Here is an 18,715-nt window from a genome sequence, read left to right on the forward strand (position 1 = left end):
CAGGATAGGAAGAAAGGGTGAATATCTCCAATGGAGCCTCAGATAGGAGAAATAATCTCACAGGGTTAACACTTCCCCCTTATCCCCACCTTATCCATTGTTCCCTATACCAACTTAAAGTTTTTGGCTTTGACGCTTGAAAGTTATTTTATGGTGTGGATAGAAGCTGTTGCTGGTGGGTTGGGAAGGCTGCAGTAAGGCACTGCTGTGAATGGATAGAAGCAAGATACACGAAAGGAATTAGTGAGGCGCTTTTAGGATCAGACTGTTCTAACTATTCTGACTTGGTGTCTTGTTGCTAAATAAAGTAGCATGTAGTTTATTTAGTATTTTATTATACTAGAATTGTAACATTTTATGCTGTAGATGGTAATATTTCTTGAATATAATGGAGAAAAGCTAGGAAGTTCATCCTGTGAGGCAGATGAAAGCTAGGTTGTTTTGCATGTGTGGGCTTTTCCTTCCTACATAATCCATGCTTTGTCTTGGTTATCATCCCAGGATCAGAGTACTGGCCAGACCAGCTCATCTAACACATGATGTTCCCTCTTTTAGTTGGGCTGCCTGAAGTGACACAGCTTGATGGAAATCTACTACTGGAATGTAGCACTGCAGAAAGCATTTCTATTTCATTGTTCTTTGTAACTGGTTTCCATATCTGTGCACTATTTAAAGGGACAGGGTGTTTAATAGACACATATCCTAAAATAGAAAAGCAAACATTTTGCTAACCACATTGAACATTAATATTTTTCTAGGGACGACCTATTGCTTACCTATCTTGTTTCTTATGGCACACTGCTCTTCAGATATTTACCTTGGCACTAGCATGTTGGCAACTTAACACACAACTCATACCAGTACCATAGACTGAACTTACTGAAGGCAAATTCTACATCTGCACCCCAGAAAAGAACTCATAAATGCCTTTCATATGCTTACACCTTTATTTTTAAGCTATCATTTCAAAGTAGAGCAAAGACTAGGTATATTTTCTCTTTGCAAAATGAATGTTGGTGAATAAGGTAAAGCTATTTACTTTGAAAACCCCGAAATAAAAAGCTGAATTTTTGTTTGCACATTTTGTTAGTACAGAAGACCACAATGGATTTGCACAGTCCAATTGGGCATTGGATTGGGATCAGCTGTCCCTTTCTTACCTTTCTGCCTAATATCAGTGACCTTTACAATGCTGTGTTTCTGAGATTTGAAGAAGAGACAGGTGGCAGCATGCCAAGCAAAACTAGCTCAGTACATGTATACAAAAGGATTATTAGGGAGCATGCATAGTGCACTCTAGTAAATCGGGGACATGGTCAAAATATTGGTGTTTTAGGGTCTTTGGTTTAATAGTGACAGTTCTTTGTAGAAAGGGGTTAAGGCAGTTGTGGCAAGGCATGGCCAATTCTGGAATCGCAGGCAGCAGTGACATTGGATGGGCAGCTTTGACAATACACTGGTATGTGAAGCACAATGGTGAGCTGTGACAATACACAGTCATTGTGGCAATACATGGGTAGCTATAACAATACATGAGGACTATGGCAATATATATACAGCGATGACAATACATAGGAAATTCTGGAATCTGCACAGGCAGCAGTGACATTGCGTGGGCACCTTTTGATAATACACTGGTATGTGAAGCATCATGGTGATCACAGTCATTGTGGCACTAAATGTGTAGCTATTACAATATATGCATGATTGTGGCACTGCATATGCAGCCATGACAATAGGCATGTCACTGTGGCATCACAGGTACAGCCGTGTCAGTAAACATATAATTGTGGCAGAGTTTTGTGCCCTTTGAAGTTACCATAATTCAGGGCACAGCAGCAGGTACCTAGCTCTCTCTGTCCAGCAATATTTGTGTTCCCCTCCAGCAGTGACAAGCTGAGAGCAACTTATCCGTTCCCACTCTAACTGGAGCAGTGATGCTGACATCAATCCTCCAGTCAGCCGTGGGCAGGAGATTACAGCAGGCACCATATGGGCACAGTCCACCCCTAACTAAATCATTGTGTGGCTGCTGATCAAAGTCTGTCGGACCCAGTAAGAGAAGGATGTGCGTGAACATTTGCACAGTCAATGTGTTTATTGGAAAGCACTTTTGGCATGTTGAACACTTCCCCTTGTTGCTAGGAATTGCTCTTTAATATTATTGACGGTTACCGGCATCACTGCCAGGTGGTTTATTGCAGTGTTAGTAAAGGGATAATTAAAATTGTATTTTCCTTTTTTTATGCTTCAGTAATTTATTGTAATTAGTAATACATATATATTTTTATGACAGGACCATTGTTGGTGTGTCTGATGTCAAGTCTTTTTTTTTTGGTATACACCGATCAGCCATAACATTATGATCACTGAAATGTGAAGTGGTTAACATTGATTATCTCATTACAATGGCACCTGGAAGTAGGTGGAATATATTGGCAGCAAGTGAACATTTTGCCTCTAAGGTTAATGTGTTGTAAACAGAATAAATGGGCAAGAGTAAGGATTTGAACGACTTTGACGAGAGCTGCATTGTGATGGCTAGACGACTAGGCCAGAGCAACTCCAAAACTGCAGCTCTTGTGGGATGTGCCCGATCTGCAGTGGTCAGGACCTACCAAAAGTGGTCCAAGATGGGAAACCAGTGAACCGGTGACAGGGTCATGGGTGGGCAAGGCTCATTAATGCATGTGGGGAGCGAAGGAGGCCCCACCTCACAACTTGCTATTGGCTCTGTGGTAAATGAATGTATGATTAAATATTCTCTGGATGTCACATGCTTAGTTTCTTCATCTATACTGTCTTCATGCTGTATAATCTAGAACATATCTTGTAACAGCTTTATTTAATAAACCAAATTGTTAATATGCCGCTTGTCTGTCTTCCCCACAGCAAGAACTTATAGACAGTATAAGCAGGAAGCTGCAGGTCTTGAGGGAAGCTCGGGAAACCCTCTTGGAGGATATCCAATGTAACAACTCTTTAGGCGAGGAGGTTGAGGTCATTGTCAAAGAGGTCTGTAAAGCAAATGAGTTTGACAAGTTTCGGATGTTCGTTGGGGATCTGGAGAAAATCGTCAACCTTCTGCTGTCTCTGTCTGGAAGACTTGCTAGAGTGGAAAATGCCCTTAATAATTTAGATGAAACTGCCTCTCAAGAAGAACGGGTAAGCTACAAGGGAAAATGTTGTCATTGTGGGGAAAGCTGTAAGGTTTATATAGAAAACTTATATATATAGTAGAACATTAATGTAGAACATTAAGAATGCAGCTTTATACAAAGAAAAAATGGATTTGCTTTCCACATTGACTAAACGGGGTTCTGTATTCTATTCTTTGGAAATATGAAGTAAGCAGTCTGGTCACTAGGGGCCACAGAGGCTTCTACAATTTGATGTGCTTTTTATCAAAGTTAGGGTGTTATGAGATCGTGATCTTTTGAAATTATTTTTTACCAACTTGTCAGCAATATAAGGTGTATTTATATACAATTTGCAGAGCCATTTGTCCTGCGAAACACTGTAAATGTTTGTTCTGTGCGATTTATAGGCATAAATGGAGGTTCTTAGTATATTTTCTTTCTAAGGCGGATGTAATATAATGAAAATACCTTATTATGGCCACTAGATGGAACTCTAGCGGCTATAATGCAGTATTTTTGTGATATTACATTTGACTTGGATAGAAAATATACTAAGAACATTCATTTTTACTCCCTTCTCAAAGACCAAATGTTCACTGAGTTTCTCAGACTCTGCAATTTTTTTTTTATAAATAAAAAACATATTGTTCAAAAGTTTGTGAAAACTTGGCCATCACACCTATATGAGCCTGTTGGACTTCCAACTCCAAAGCCAAGAAGACCTTTTCCAAATAATTGCAATTATTTGGTTAATAGAGTTGAGGTTAACAGGCCACTCTTATTCAAAAAGGGCCTTCCAAACTGTTGTCATAGTAACATAGGGGAGGTTGAATAAAGACAAGGGTCCATCCAGTTCAACATATGTATGTATTTGTGTGTGTTTGTGTGTGTGTGTGTGTGTGTGTGTGTATTAGGGGTGCGGAAATTAACGATCCGATGACGTCGATGTCTGTGATGTCACCGGATCTCCGACGGAAGACCCGGAAGCCGGCGGAGAGGTGAGTACGGATCAGAAGAACTTTGATCGATCAAAATAATTTTGATATATCAAAGAAATTAACGATTAATCGACGGATTAATCGTTAATTTCCGCACCCCTAATATATATATATATATATACACACACACACACACACACACACACACAATCACACTCAAATACATACATAGGTTGAACTGGATGGACCCTTGTCTTTATTCAACCTCCCCTATGTTACTCCTCCCCCCCTCCCCGAGTGGCTCTGTCGGCTAACAAAGGGAAGGGGGGAGGAGTCGGGTGATGTAGTTGTCCGTGATAATATATAGCTCTAACACTTCCCATATCCTTGTATACTGTATGAAGTGAAACTTATCAAGAATAATTTATCAATGCTATCAGCAGATACCACGGCCTGTGGAAGGGAATTCCACAATTTCACTACTCTCACAGTAAAGAACACCCTATGAATTCTAAGATTGAACCCCCTTTTCTCCAACCTCATGTTGTCTCCCCTTGTTCTCAATACAGTTTTCTGATTAAAAAGTTTGTTCTGGATATTGTGGTCCCTATTGATGAATGTCACAAGGTTGGAAATGCATAATTGTCTAAAACTATTTTGTTTGCTGTACTATTCCCTTCAACTATTCATTTCATTGGAAACCTCAATCATATGAAGGCGTTTTCATATAGTGTAAAGGTGCCCATACACTGCACGATTATCGTACGATAATCGTATGCGATCGGGTTTTCGTCCGATAATCGAGCAGTGTGAACGGAGACGTGCGACCGTTTCTACTGTACGGCAAAACAAACGACAAACGCACTCAACAATTTGTTACCAGTTATACAGTAAGGTGCACACGAAATGGGCTTTGAACAGTGGTACAGTAGAAAGGCATCATGGCACACTCACAAACCAGCATGTAAAACAACTTGTCTCACCACAAAGGACAATGACAGAGGTTTGGATACACGTCTTCTGCAAAGGATGTGTAAGCCGCACTGCCGCGCCAAGGCACCTCCTATAGTGCGGCCCTAACTCTAAACTATGAGAGTCTCCATCTTGGAGCACATGGGGGCAGAAGATATCAAATTGGGTGCAGGCAGATCGTACGTTTTTTTAATCCCTTTACAACCATCGCAAGACTAAAGTCTTGCGATGGTTGTAGAGTGTATGGCCACCTTTAGTGTGATCAGCTGTCGACACATGTTTGGCCATATAGTGCATGTAAAAAAAAGTCACTCACAAATCCACTGCTTATAGATACATTTACTAAATGCATCCAGTTGTATTTTTAGCCCACATCAGGCAAATCTCTTTTACTACAACTAAAGGGTTTTATGAATATTTGTATAGACAGTGTTTCAAAACCTCGTAACAAGCATCCATTAGGTCATATTTAGTGGATTTCCATATAGAAAGTTAAACTGCATTACCAAAGCAGTAATTGCTTGATCTGTGGATGTGGGATGACCTGCAAAACATGCACTGTACATGAGACTTAAGACCAGTCAAAGAAACGCTGCCATAGACTGAATTGACTATGAAAGCACTTCAGTATAACACTTGATCATGTGAATAGAGTATTTTAACTCGCAAAGTTGCGCCATGGTTATTTTAACACCATTGTAAGAATAAACGTATTTATCATAAGAACAATTTAGTTCACAAGATTGGTGCCTTGGTTTACTCAGTTACAGAAGAACTCCAGAAATTTAAAACATTACCGTTGCAGTGGGGCTACCCCCACACTGTAAGCGTTAGGTGCTCCTTTTGGCTTGGGGACTCAAATAATGCAGATATACTCACCAGATCCTTGTTCTCTCCAGGCTGCTAGACCGGTCCCTTCAGCCTTTCCACCACTGGGCTCCAGCAGTCTAGGGACCCCTGGCGTCATTATGTCTAATGCAGGTCTACTGACTTGCATTAGATGTGATGACGTCAAGGGACATTCCACAGCGGGAACGCCCCTAGACCAAAATTAACACCTAACCCTTGCAGCGCAGGGGTAGCCTCACTGCAAGAGTTAGCTTTTTGTTTGTTTTTTAAATTGAGAGAGTTGTTCAATAACAATGTGTTACAAAGGGAGTTCATTCATTCTGAAATGACATATTGTCATTGATAAGTCTGATTACTGTACAGATACAGATCTGATGGGCTTCTATAGGTTACAGCACATAACTATGCCTTATACTGTTATGATTATTCAACAGATGGAGCAAGGCACAAAATGCAATACCACATAGCATGCACTCAGAAAGTACTTTACTAAAGCCAGGCCAGGGAGAACTGGATCCTAATTGCACATAGCATGTTATTTAACATTTTAGAACGACGAGGGTTATTAACAAAGCTACAGAAATGGCATTTTTCCCTGATTTCTTTTCCATATGTTCCTATTTGTTAGAAGAACCCACAATATAAGAAGACACTCATTATTTGCGTTCTATTATACATGATTTCTTTAGTAATACATAATCTGTTACTATGCTGATCTCTTAGAATGGTTTTATAGTACTGTTCAATTCTATTCTGGTATGATGCTGCTTCCCTGCTTTGCCGTATTGTATGTTTTTTTAAAGGTATGTTAAATTCTCATGTACAGTGCCTGAAGGCTCCATGTAAAGACATGCTTATACAATTCTCATGTTCAGGATAAATATTTTATAGTTTTCATAATGGATTCTGTGTCAATGGCATTCCTACAGGAGACAGTATGACTAGCACCCTGGACTTTATATCTCTTATAACACCATATATAACCATACCAAAATGAACAAATTGCTTGTTCTCCTGAGCCTGCCTGCCATTGTGTTAATACACGCTGTCATGCAAATAAACTTGTCAAGTAGATTTCAGCTGGAATATGATGATTTTAGACTCTTCAAGACATTTGCAGAAACTGCTATTTAGATACATTGCTGAAATGATGAGTGTGAAAGTTTTATCTTCATTTATGAAAATTGGAGGAACTGTTGTATATATGCACCTAATAGACTATTGTACAGCTATTGTAAGTAGGGTGTAAACAGGAATTGTGTATTAGGGGGACACAATCCCTGTTCATACTCTACTCACTACAGCTGGCAACAGGCCTGAAATCACTGCCATGGATATCACATACAGGAGCACAACTACAGCTATAGCTAACCATAATATTGCAGAGGGGCTCAGTAGCATGGGGTAAAGTTTGGCTGCATAATCATTTATTTTAATGGCAGAAGCATTAGGCACTTATGAAAGACTCCTAAGAAAATAAGTGCTATCCTAGACGCGTGCTTATTGTTTTACCCCAGATCTGTGGATTAACTTTAGGGTGCATTCTAGGGATTTTTGAGTATCCGTACCGGTACTCTTTATCAGCCGTGGCATCCCAGGCAATCAGGAAGCCGGACAGCGTGTCGTGACCCACCACCCGCTTCTTGATTGCCCGGGAATCCGGCTCCATGCTGTTTGCCTGGCTCAATGCTGATTGGCCAGGAGCCGGCATCCCAACCAATCTGCATGGAGCCGACTTCCCGGTCAATCAGGGAGGCGGCTCATTACCCATGACCCGGCTTCCTGATTGGCTGGGAAGCCATCTCCATGCTGATTGGCTGGGAAGCTGGCTTCCCGGCCAATCAGGAAGCTGGGCCATGAGTCATTACCCGTGGCCCAGCTTCCTGATTGGCTGGGAAACTGGCTCCATGTTCCCTCGCGGCACTGACTGTCAGAGGAAATCGCGCCCAAATACTCGGTATCCCTAGTGCATTCACCACAAAATCGAATGGAAATCTCAAGTCATTGGAGGGTCCGTTGACTTGCAATTGCACTTTTCCGATTTCCTTCCAATCCGTTGCGATGCGATCCAGTTTTCAACAGATGCTAACCGAAGGGCATTGAAAAATGAATGGGTGTGAATGGGACTTGTTCACACCAGATCCGTTGCATTACATTGCACTGAAAAAAGTAGTGCATGTTTTACTTCCTTTTTTTTTTTCTTTCAATGCAACGGAAAGGAGCGGTGTGAACTAGCCCCATTCACACTTCATTTTTCAACGGATCGCAGCGCAACAGATCCGGTGTGAATGGGCCCTTAAGATGGAGGATCTGGTGACCATGCACATATTTGCTGTGGTGCCCTGTCATTTGTAGTTAAACCTGCTTGTTCATATGTCAGAATTGTTATTATTATTCATGGTGAGTTAGCGGTTGGGGATTTTATCGGTATGTGCAATGTCATCCAGGACCTGTAGTTTGTACCCTGGGATCAGTTGACCTCAAAGAAAACTATATGAATAGATTGAGGACTATGTCCGCGTAAAAATAAACAAAATGCCTCCTTCCAGTAAGCCTACCCCTGCACTGCAGGGGTTAATTGCTAGTGTTTGTAAGAGGGTAAGGTGTAAAGAACTTTTACTTGATCTTTGCTCCCTGGCGGTAGCTGCTCACCTCTCTCCTCTCCACCCCAGCTTGTGAGCTGTCCTCGGCATCCTCATGTATAATGTGGGGCTAAATCTCCTCACTGTTTAATTGACGATGATGATTGTTACACATCGTGAATAATAGTGCAGAATTTTTGATTGTGAAGGTAATAATTTGAAAAAAGTTACCATTTAGCTGGTCTGGAAATGATATAGTAGCTGTGCTCTAAAATTCAGAAATCATTAAGCTTTAGTAGCTAATAAATTCTGGCTTGTACTTTATTCCCGGCTTGATTACATATCCTATAATTGCAGCCTAGAGTATAGCCATGTTTCCGGCCAACTGTGTTATTGGGCTGGGGGAGTTCAGTTTGCACTGGCAGCTCATTGGTGCCAGCAGCAACACCCTTACCATTTCTCCTACACTGTGGGTCTGCTGAAATATAGCTGTTTTGTAGCAATACTTTATCCAGCAAACCTTTTATCATAGTGTCACCTGTGTGAGTCAATTTTAGACGACAATTCAGATTGTTTACAATAGGACAACAGCCTGAGAGCCTTAGGCCCCTTTCAGATGGCCGCTCTAATCGGGTCCGTCTGTTTTTTAGGCGGACCCGATCAGATGCCCAATGCGAGTCTATTAACCTCCGGCTGGCTCTGAAAAAACAGAAGGAACAGCGTTCCGTTTTGACAGACTGGATCGTGTCGGAACGTGGGTAATCAGATGTAAAAGGACACAATACTATTTACACCAGATTCCCCATAGACACGCACAGGTTCCTGCGGTTTCAGCTTTTTCCTCTATCACAAGTTGGAGGAAAAAACTGTACAGACGCGGATGTCACAGCGGTGACATCCGATCTGTACCACTGTGACGGATACTCTCATGATCATTTTTCAGGTTATCAGGTTTCCAACACACTACAGGGTTTAAAGGACAGGCTAACATCTCACCATTCCAGCACAACAGCTGCCTGTTTAAGACCAACTGTAAAGAGATTTTCATTTACTTATTGCCATTGTTGTCCTGAAGTTAGAAAATGTTTTTTCTTTTTTCAGCTAAGTTTAAAGCTCAACTCCAGACAATGTTTTTTTTGTTTTTTTTTTATAGATTGGGGAAGGATTGGGATCTCTATCAGGCTTTTATTGCTGTCTGTGACTCCATTGTGGATATTCCCCCCCCCCCCCCCCCTGCATATCTCTGTGACACAAGAACAAAAAGTGGGAAGATAAGTAGTCACAGGAAAAGGGAAAGACACTCCACATTAAAAATATATCAAGGTGCTATCCTTTCCCATTGTTCTATATGATGGGTTTTTATTGTGGTCGGTCTCTGTCACCAGTGGAGAGATTTTTTATTTACTTCCTGTTTATTTGGTTCCCTGTTCTTAGCACAGGTAGTGAGAGGACATTCCCCTTTCCCTCCTACATTGGGAACACAAAATGCAATAACTGCCCAAGAAGTTCTGAAGCTTCCTCATTCAATTCACAATGTTTTGCTTGGCTTTGTCCTGAACTTTTTTCCCTACAGCAAATCAGTGCTCAGTGAGGCGAGCAGCAAGTCAGCTATTGGAACGTTTTTATGTATAATGTGACTATTGTATGTTTTGCTGTGATGCTAATCAGTTTGAACATTTTGTCTCTGTACAGCGGACGCTAGTTGAGAAGAGGAAGCTGCTGACGAGGCAACACGAAGATGCAAAGGAGCTAAAAGAGAACTTGGACCGCCGCGAGCGCACAGTTTTCGAAATCCTGGCGCACTACCTTAACGAGGAAAACCTTGCAGACTATGAGCACTTTGTGAAGATGAAATCGGCACTCGTCCTCGAACAACGAGAACTGGAAGACAAAATCAAGTTGGGAGAAGAACAACTCAAATGCCTAACTGACAGTCTCACCGCGGAACGTGTTAAATAGCAAATGGCAGCGCCAAAGCTGGACTTCTGGCCGGGCTATACCGCACATTTCCTCATTTCCACATGTGACTGTGTTACACAGAATGAAAACACACTTTACTAGCAATAATTTTTGAGCTGATTGGAAGACATATATTTAATTTGTTTTTTATTCTGTGTCGGACTGGACATATTTTAGATCCATAGGTGTTTCTCTTAGAAATGCAGATTTAAATATACAATGTTAAGTTCTCCATATAGCGAGTTCTGTTACAGTATCCTGCACGTAGCCAGCATCCTCGTTTGCATCACATATAATATATGATACTTGTAGGACTTCCTACAGCACAGCGATGAATCAAGCAACCACAAATTTAACCTTCTGCAGATTCCTTCTCTATAAACCCCGGTAGAGTGAATACCTGACAACCTTTTTATTTTGCTGTCTCATTTTTCTTTTCTGATCTCTTCCCACCACAGTTATGAAGAAGTTTTACCATGTTGAAAATCTGCCGTTGTCTCACTTTTCTCCTGGAAAAAAAATAATAAACAGCATAAAACATATGGAGTCGGCATACATTTGATTTCATGGAGTGAGAGGGGAAAAGAAAACCATAAAAAAGTTTAAAGAAATTCTCAGGGCACCATGATTTACAGCACAACACGAACATCACATTCCTAACCGTCAGATATTTTGAAGTAAAAACACTTTTTTTTCATTTCATTGGTTTTGGCAGTTTGTCATTAAAAAAAAGAAAACTTTGAGGGCTTGTTGACACCAGAATGCATTTTCCTGAGTTTTCAGTGCAGAAGATTTGTAGAGCTTAAAAACAACAAAACAAAAAAACCACAAGATTAATAGAACACCTCGACGCTAAATGTGATAAGCTGACATGTAGCAGCTACATTAAATCCCAGTTCTACAAGTCCTACACCGTTTTATCTTTTTTTAGTCCAATGCTCCTGCATGTTAAGAATTGTGCATGATGCTTGCTTGCAAATGCCTTACTCTACTGCTGCTTCCTGCTATCACAGCCCAATGCTTTAGGCTCCATTTACACCTACATTTTAGGTGAAGTTAGGGATTCCTAACTTTAGGGACTGATCATTAGGGACTTGCAGGATTCCCTAAACTTCTCTAAAAGTTGTTTACAAATGGCAGCCATCACCCATTCAAGTTGAAGATCAGGTGACAGCCGCTGCATTTGAATGCAACACATACCATGTAATGGTATGTGATACGATTATGTGCGGTTAAGAATCACACTCCCTGGACGCACGATCGATGTGATACGATTACATACGGTGTGCCGATTTCAAATGCCCCTGTTGTCATCCGATCATTAACTTGTATGGGTGACAGCTGCTGCTTGTAAACAGCAGATTAGGGATTCCTGCTATAGTAAAACACAAGTTCCTGATGCTGGAATCCCTAATTGCACCTAAAATATATAGTAGGTGTGAATGAAGCCTTATGCTGGCAGATCTAACAACCACAACCCCATGATGTGTCCTCACACGGAATTATTTTTCTGGGGTGTGTCAGACCAGGTCGGTTACTAAGTGCTGGTTTCTGAGAGCACTGGGCCTTTCCTGTACAGTCATATTTGGACACCCTGTACAACTGCTGTAACAGGAAAGTGGAGGTAGGTCTATGAAAATAGTTTGTTAGCACAATGTCTGAGTGAATATCTGTTTCCATTACTTTAATTGGGCTTTAAGAAAAGGAGCATTTTTGCTCGATCGGTCTGCATTTTTTAGGGTGCTGAATGACTATCCTCACAGTGTGTCTAAATTCCCTGACAAATCTGGTTGGAACATGGAGCAAAGACAAATATGATGTTGTTTCGCATGGTAATACCTCATTAGGCAAGTCAGAAATTATCTTTTTCTTAGCCTGTGCAAGGGAAAATAAGTCTGTAGTAACCTGCTGCAACTAAACAGTGTAAGGGCTTGTTCACACTATGGGGTTGATTTACTAACCTTATAAACACGCCACGAACAAGTATACACCTCTGTAGTGTGTTCCCTCCCAGCATGATCTATTGGTGGAATCTAGACACCTTTGTAGTGTGTACACACCCAGCAGGTGTGTTGTGCATTAATTGCAAGGTGATGTGTAAATTAGCTCTATGTTGTGTTGCTTGCGTTGATGAATGCAAGGAATGTAAATGCATGAGCTAACCATTTTTGTCTAAACTGTGAAGCAGCATTATATATGCATCATGTGCATGATTTTTCCACATATGGCATTAGTGGAAATATGCTTTTAGAGACTTTTTGGTTGATAAATACGTTTTGCTGTGTAAAAATCACACGCACCTAGTGCGTGCGTGTGTTTAGGTTAGTAAATCACCCCCTATATGTGGTGACTGGTGACCGTTGGCTAACATCAGTCACCGCTAGGGCTTCGTTCACACCACAACACGGGTGTGACATGAGGGCGGTGCACTGCAAAAAATGCAGAACTGGACCACACCACAGGTCACTACAGCACAGTACACCACACTGCTGTTCAAAGACCTGAATGGAATATACACTTTGTACACTCCAAATAGAGAAAAAAGTGCATCACACTGTAATTCCACCAGGTCCGGTCAGAACACACTGTTGTGAGAATGGGTCTTTAGTGTATTGGAACCGTAATAGTTACATAGTATTTGAGGTTGAATAAAGACATCAGTCCATCAAGTCCAACCTATAAATAGGTTAGTTCTAACTGCTGCAGGGTTACCACAATTTTCACATCAACTCGGCTTTATTATGAGTCACCTTTATTCCACCTTCTATGTTTACAGGCTGATAATAGGTAGTAAAAACCCCCAAAATCTTCCTTAATTATTCAATACCAACAGTGGCAGTGTAGTGATGTCTGAGATTGCAGTCACTGGTTGGAGGAAAACAGGACCTCATGGTGTTGATGGACACAGGGAACGTAAGAAGGTGTCTAGTTTTAGTTTAACTACTCTCACACCGGTGCACCCCGTATGGACCCGAGAAATTTCTACATTTCTGCTATTAGCCTTTTTTTTTCTTTATCAATAACGTCATTACCTAAAATACCAGTAATACATATGTTTTTTTTTAGGACAAACAATGCTTTCTTTTGGTGATATTGTACTGCAAATATTATTTTATTTTATATGCAATCCATAGAAACAATTTGAAAAAAACGTTAAAAAAAAAACTTTTTTTAACTTTATGTCTACGGTAATAGTGTTACCGTAGACATAAAGCAAAAGTTTTATTCTATCATTTGTTCAGTTTGAATTATGCTGAAATTAGGATTCTGGCACAAAGCATCACAAAGCTATTTACAAATTAAACAAAGGGGTTTTTTTTCCACTTTTGCGCTTTCTTTGAAGTGTGACATGTTTTAAATTATGGTTAGAAAACTATTTTGAGAAGTACTATGTGTGTGGATTATGAGTATCACACCCCTAAATATATGAAGCAAAAGGCCACCTGGGCACAAATATCCAGGGGCTATGTTATTGTGGGGCTTTCAATTGATTCTCATAAAAAAGATATAGTGACAATGAGATACATAAAAAAATAAAACAAAAATACCATACATGAATAAAATCTGAAAGCACAGATACTTTCGAAGCAGTACGAACCCGCCCAGAACCTTAAAGTGACATTAAACCCTCAGATTTTTTAACATAACACAATACTGTAATGTGTGCCTTACTGTAATCCATGGTTGTTTCCATTCTCTTTGCTGCTCTTCCTTTTTAAATCTGTATCTATTCTCATGCTCTGCAGAACTTCTGTTTTGCAGCAGACTGCCTTGTCTCAGGAATGGATACACGGTGTCTGTGTATCCGTTTGTATAGGCTTGTAACCTGAGCCAGCACTACAGGAAGAGGCACTGAGCTGAAAAGGGAAGTTCTTCCCATGCATGAGAAAACATGAGGATTTAAAAGGAAGAGCAGCAAAGAGAAGGGAAACTACCATGGATTACAATAAGGCACACATTACAGTATTGGTTTATGTTAAAAAATCTGAGTGTTTAATGTCACTTTAACTATATCAAAATAATTTGTCCATGGTATTCTTTGTATATAGACAATGGTTATTAATATTTTCCTCTTCATTGGCTGATATATAAGCTGGGGATATAGTGGTACTTCACGTGATTTCTCAACTTATTTCATCCTTTGGCTTCCTCGGGAGAAGGAGGGTTCACTAACATATTCAAAATAAAGTAATGAACAAAGAATATATTGAAATACCAAAACTAGAAAGAAAATATCTTCAACATAATCACAAAAAATAGCTTAAACATACATGGTATCGTATATGCCGGAAACCCTATTCCACCTGTGTGTGATGGGGTGATCTTGTCCCTATTGCACCTGTGTGTGATGGGGTGATCTTGTCCCTATTCCACCTGTGTGTGGTGGGGTGATCGTGTCCCTATTCCACCTGTGTGTAATGGGGTGATCGTGTCCCTATTCCACCTGTGTGTGATGGGGTGATCTTGTCCCTATTCCACCTGTGTGTGATGGGGTGATCGTGTCCCTATTCCACCTGTGTGTGATGGGGTGATCGTGTCCCTATTCCACCTGTGTGTGATCTTGTTCCTTTTCCACCTGTATGTAATGGGGTGATCTTGTTCCTATTCCACCTGTGTGTGATGGGGTCATTGTGTCCCTATTCCACCTGTGTATGATGGGGTGGTGTTGTGCCTAAGTATACACTGCTTCAGGATCCCACGGCAGCCAGACACAACCAAATGCTTAGAGAGGTAAGCTTGGCAGAGCTTCTTTTAGCATTCTAAAACTTAAAGCTCAAATCTAGCTTAAAGGTATATTTTTCGTTTTAACAGTGTTGGTTATAGCCAAAAGTGTCAAGTTTTTATTGCTGTGTGAGGATTTTCAGTGGCACAGGGACAAGAAATGAGTGAGTGCCGGTGCCCCAGGGTCAGAAAGACACAGAGCAGTAAAAACCTGACACAGGCTCTTACCTTTCCTCACTTTATTAATTAACTTGGATTTTGTTGCTAGCTGTGTCCCATCAGAGAAATCTCCCATTACTTCCTTTTACTTCTCACTCGGGCATGAAGTGACACAAACACTTGGCAGGGGTTGTAACAGTGCACACTATGTACAAAGGTTAAAAAAAAAAAGGTTTTGGGTGTTCTTGTGTTTTAACCCCTTCATGACTGAGGCCTTTTTTTCATTTTTTGTACCCACGTTATATTCCACATTTTAGGCCTGAAAATTACTTAAAACCCCCCAACATTATATATTTTCTGAATGCCAAGACCCTATAGAATAAAAGGTAGTAGTGAATTGAGAAAGCTGGTTGGATGACCAGTGAAACGCCTTCAAGAAAAATACAGAAAGTCCAGTTGCCTTGACTTATTTTGAATGAGAACCTTCCCAGACATATTTAAGGTAGTAGGTTTTATGGGCTTTTACTGCAGTTTAGATTTACTTTAAAGAGGCCCTGTCAGGTCTCCAAAGATACAAAACTACAAGTATTGTGGTAACTGTTGCAGCTTATCATATAGTATCTTTAGGGGTTAGTCAGGGTCTCGCTAAAGATAACACAGCGCCTGCACTGTATTGGGTTTAATTATGACAACGCCTCCATTAGCAACTAGTGCCTTTTACATTATTATAGATCCTTTTCTTTTTGTAATTTGTGCACACATTTGGGCTTATTTAATTAAGCAAAGAGCAATGTGAATAGTGCAGTAACATAACAAATCAGTCTTCATCTTTCACAGATCTGACTGCAGTCCGTAAAATCTGATTGGCTGCTATGCACCAGTTCTCTTTGCGCGCCATGGCAGCTCTTTGCACTGTTTGGTTAAATCATTTTAATGAGTAATTAGAACCCCGATTCCTTTGTCTGATGTAATAATCAGTACTTTTTGTAGCATTCACTGTAAAATGTTTACCAACTTCTCACAATGGATCAAGGTCCATTTTCATGATTGATTAAACCTTTCTAAAAGCAGGAAATCAGTGTTTACAGAGAATGATTTATTACTTTACAGATCTCTATTTTATGACATTTGTCATGTTGGCCAAAACATTTTACAAAGACTTGAAAGACGTGTTGGAAAAGAAAAATCAATAATGTGCATTTAAAGTATTATTGTAAAAGTGGACTTGCCACGTATTGCACACTGTTAGACATTAATTAGATATAGGATTACATGCAGTAGTAAAGGAGCAAGTCCCATTCCATTCACCATTGCAGATTATTGAATAATGTTGGGAAAGTCCCATTCCATTCATCATTGCAGAGTATTGGATAATGTTGGGCAAGTCCCATTCCATTCACCATTGCAGATTATTGAACAATGTTGGGTAAGTCCTATTCCATTCACCATTGCAGATTATTGAATAATGTTGGGCATGTTTTGATTAAAAATTAAAAAAAGGTTTCAGTGCTCTCATCCCATGCGCTGGCCAGAGCATGCAAACTGCATTCCTAATAACTTTTCAGGACTAGGACCAAAAATAAGTCTATACCAGTTTATCAATACATTTGAACCTCCATTCTTAGATTCAGCTCAACGAATATCTGAAATTAGCAATCAGGTAAACCAAAAAAGGCAAATGGGATATTCCAATCTCACTCCACCAAATCCTACATCTTCTATTCATAGACTGGTCTTGAAACTCTGACCATTGAAATTATGAATGGATGGGTAAGCAATAGGTCACATTGATGGAGACCTACTCCTGAAACAGTTTAAGCTCTTATTTCCATGGCATAGGGAGATAGGTTGCTCCCCTCTATCACCAGGCTCAGACAGGATGGGCTCACACTATGACTCCCTTCTCTTTCAAACATAACATTCACCCACGCTTTGTTGTTGCTTCTTCTCTGCAGCTGTCATTCAGTGACTATGCTACGAGTTCCTGTATGGTTGGTAGCTGACAGCTGAAGGAAGACTAGAGACCTGCAACAACAAGCTGGGTGAATATAATACATATTGAGGGGGTGACGGCCAAGAAGACTGACTCCTTCCCAGCCATGGTGGCACCTGTGTGTTTCCAGGGTCCACATGTGGCATCCTCCAGACATGAGGCCTAGTCAGCATTTCCATCTTTGAGCATCCCACCCCTAGGCAACGCCTGGGGGCAGGCTGGAACTGAGCACATGGCAAATCCCCTCAGTACTCCCCCAGCATGCACCACTGGCCATGAAACCCCAGTGATTCGTTGGTGATCTGATTAAATACACTCAAGATGTTCCCCTATTGGCTGCCCCGCTCTGCAGCAGGGTCACACCCCACTCAGGCAAGTACAATCAATAGTAGAACATCTGGAGTTAACTAGATAATAGCCAACTATAGATCAACTAGACCAGGGATGGCCAAACTCCGGTCCTCCTGCTGTGGTGGAACTACGAATCCCACGAGGCTTTGCAAGATTCTCACAGACATGACTCCCGGAGAGAGATGCTTCATGGCATTTGTAGTTTCACCACAGCTGGAGGGCCGGAGTTTGGGCATCCCTGAACTAGACTGATTACACTGCTAGCACAGCTAAATTTCTAGTAGCCACTCCACAGAAGGTAGTAGGGGCTACATTTTGTAAACACATTGCATTTTATTTGTTAATGGGCCATTTTTAGTCGTTCAATCAATCACAGACAGCAGTTTGATGCTTCTATTTAGTTGCAATTGCTGAGTACTAGTGAGTAGGCATCTGCAACTAGTCACACATTCTAATACAGCTGTTCCTTTTTTGAGTTTGTGAATACAGAAAATGATCTGAAAACCCCTGTGTAAGGTTACACAAATAATTGTAAAAAAACAAAATCAAACATTTTTTATATTTTACTCATAGCCTGTGCAAATCTCCAGCTCTATATGAGAGACTTTCCTGGCTCTCTGCTCTCCTGTACAAATAAATGAGGGTTATGCATCACTAAGCAGCTTTTAGCTATATATGTAAAGAATTTCCCTTTTTACCAGAGAATCTAAAGGAAGTGAGAATAATGAAGCTACCATTGGTGAACTTTCTTCTGAGAATGCTAGTTAAAGTGACACTAAACTCAGGAGTCAAATCTTAAAAATGCATCCAAGTACCCTAACTACCCGTGTTTCCCCGAAAATAAGACACTGTCTTATATTTTTTTTTACCCCCCCAAAAAAACTTATTTTCAGGGGGTGTCTTTTTTTAAAAAAAATTTATGTGCAACAAAATGGTCAGTATCGGTAATGCTGATCCCTTTCTTTCACTTTTACCGGTGGAGTGCATCTGGCATCACTCCGCCTGTCACAGTAACCGGCGCTATAGAGGGAGTATCGGCTATTGCGGCTC

The 18,715-nt window shown here is 40.6% G+C and overlaps 1 protein-coding gene across 1 annotated transcript; it reads left to right on the forward strand.

Annotated features, from left to right (window-relative positions):
- Positions 1-2,892: 2,892 nt before the first annotated feature.
- On the forward strand, positions 2,893-11,093 carry SHROOM2 (shroom family member 2; the record flags this gene model as incomplete). The annotated part of the gene is made up of 2 exons (XM_018553502.1): positions 2,893-3,165; positions 10,174-11,093. Coding segments are annotated over 2 exons (540 nt in total), but the record flags the coding sequence as incomplete, so codon positions are not given.
- Positions 11,094-18,715: the final 7,622 nt, after the last annotated feature.

This window comes from Nanorana parkeri, unplaced genomic scaffold, assembly GCF_000935625.1.
Source record: "Nanorana parkeri isolate BGI_ZX_2015 unplaced genomic scaffold, ASM93562v1 scaffold122, whole genome shotgun sequence".
Classification (NCBI taxonomy): Eukaryota; Metazoa; Chordata; class Amphibia; order Anura; family Dicroglossidae; genus Nanorana; species Nanorana parkeri.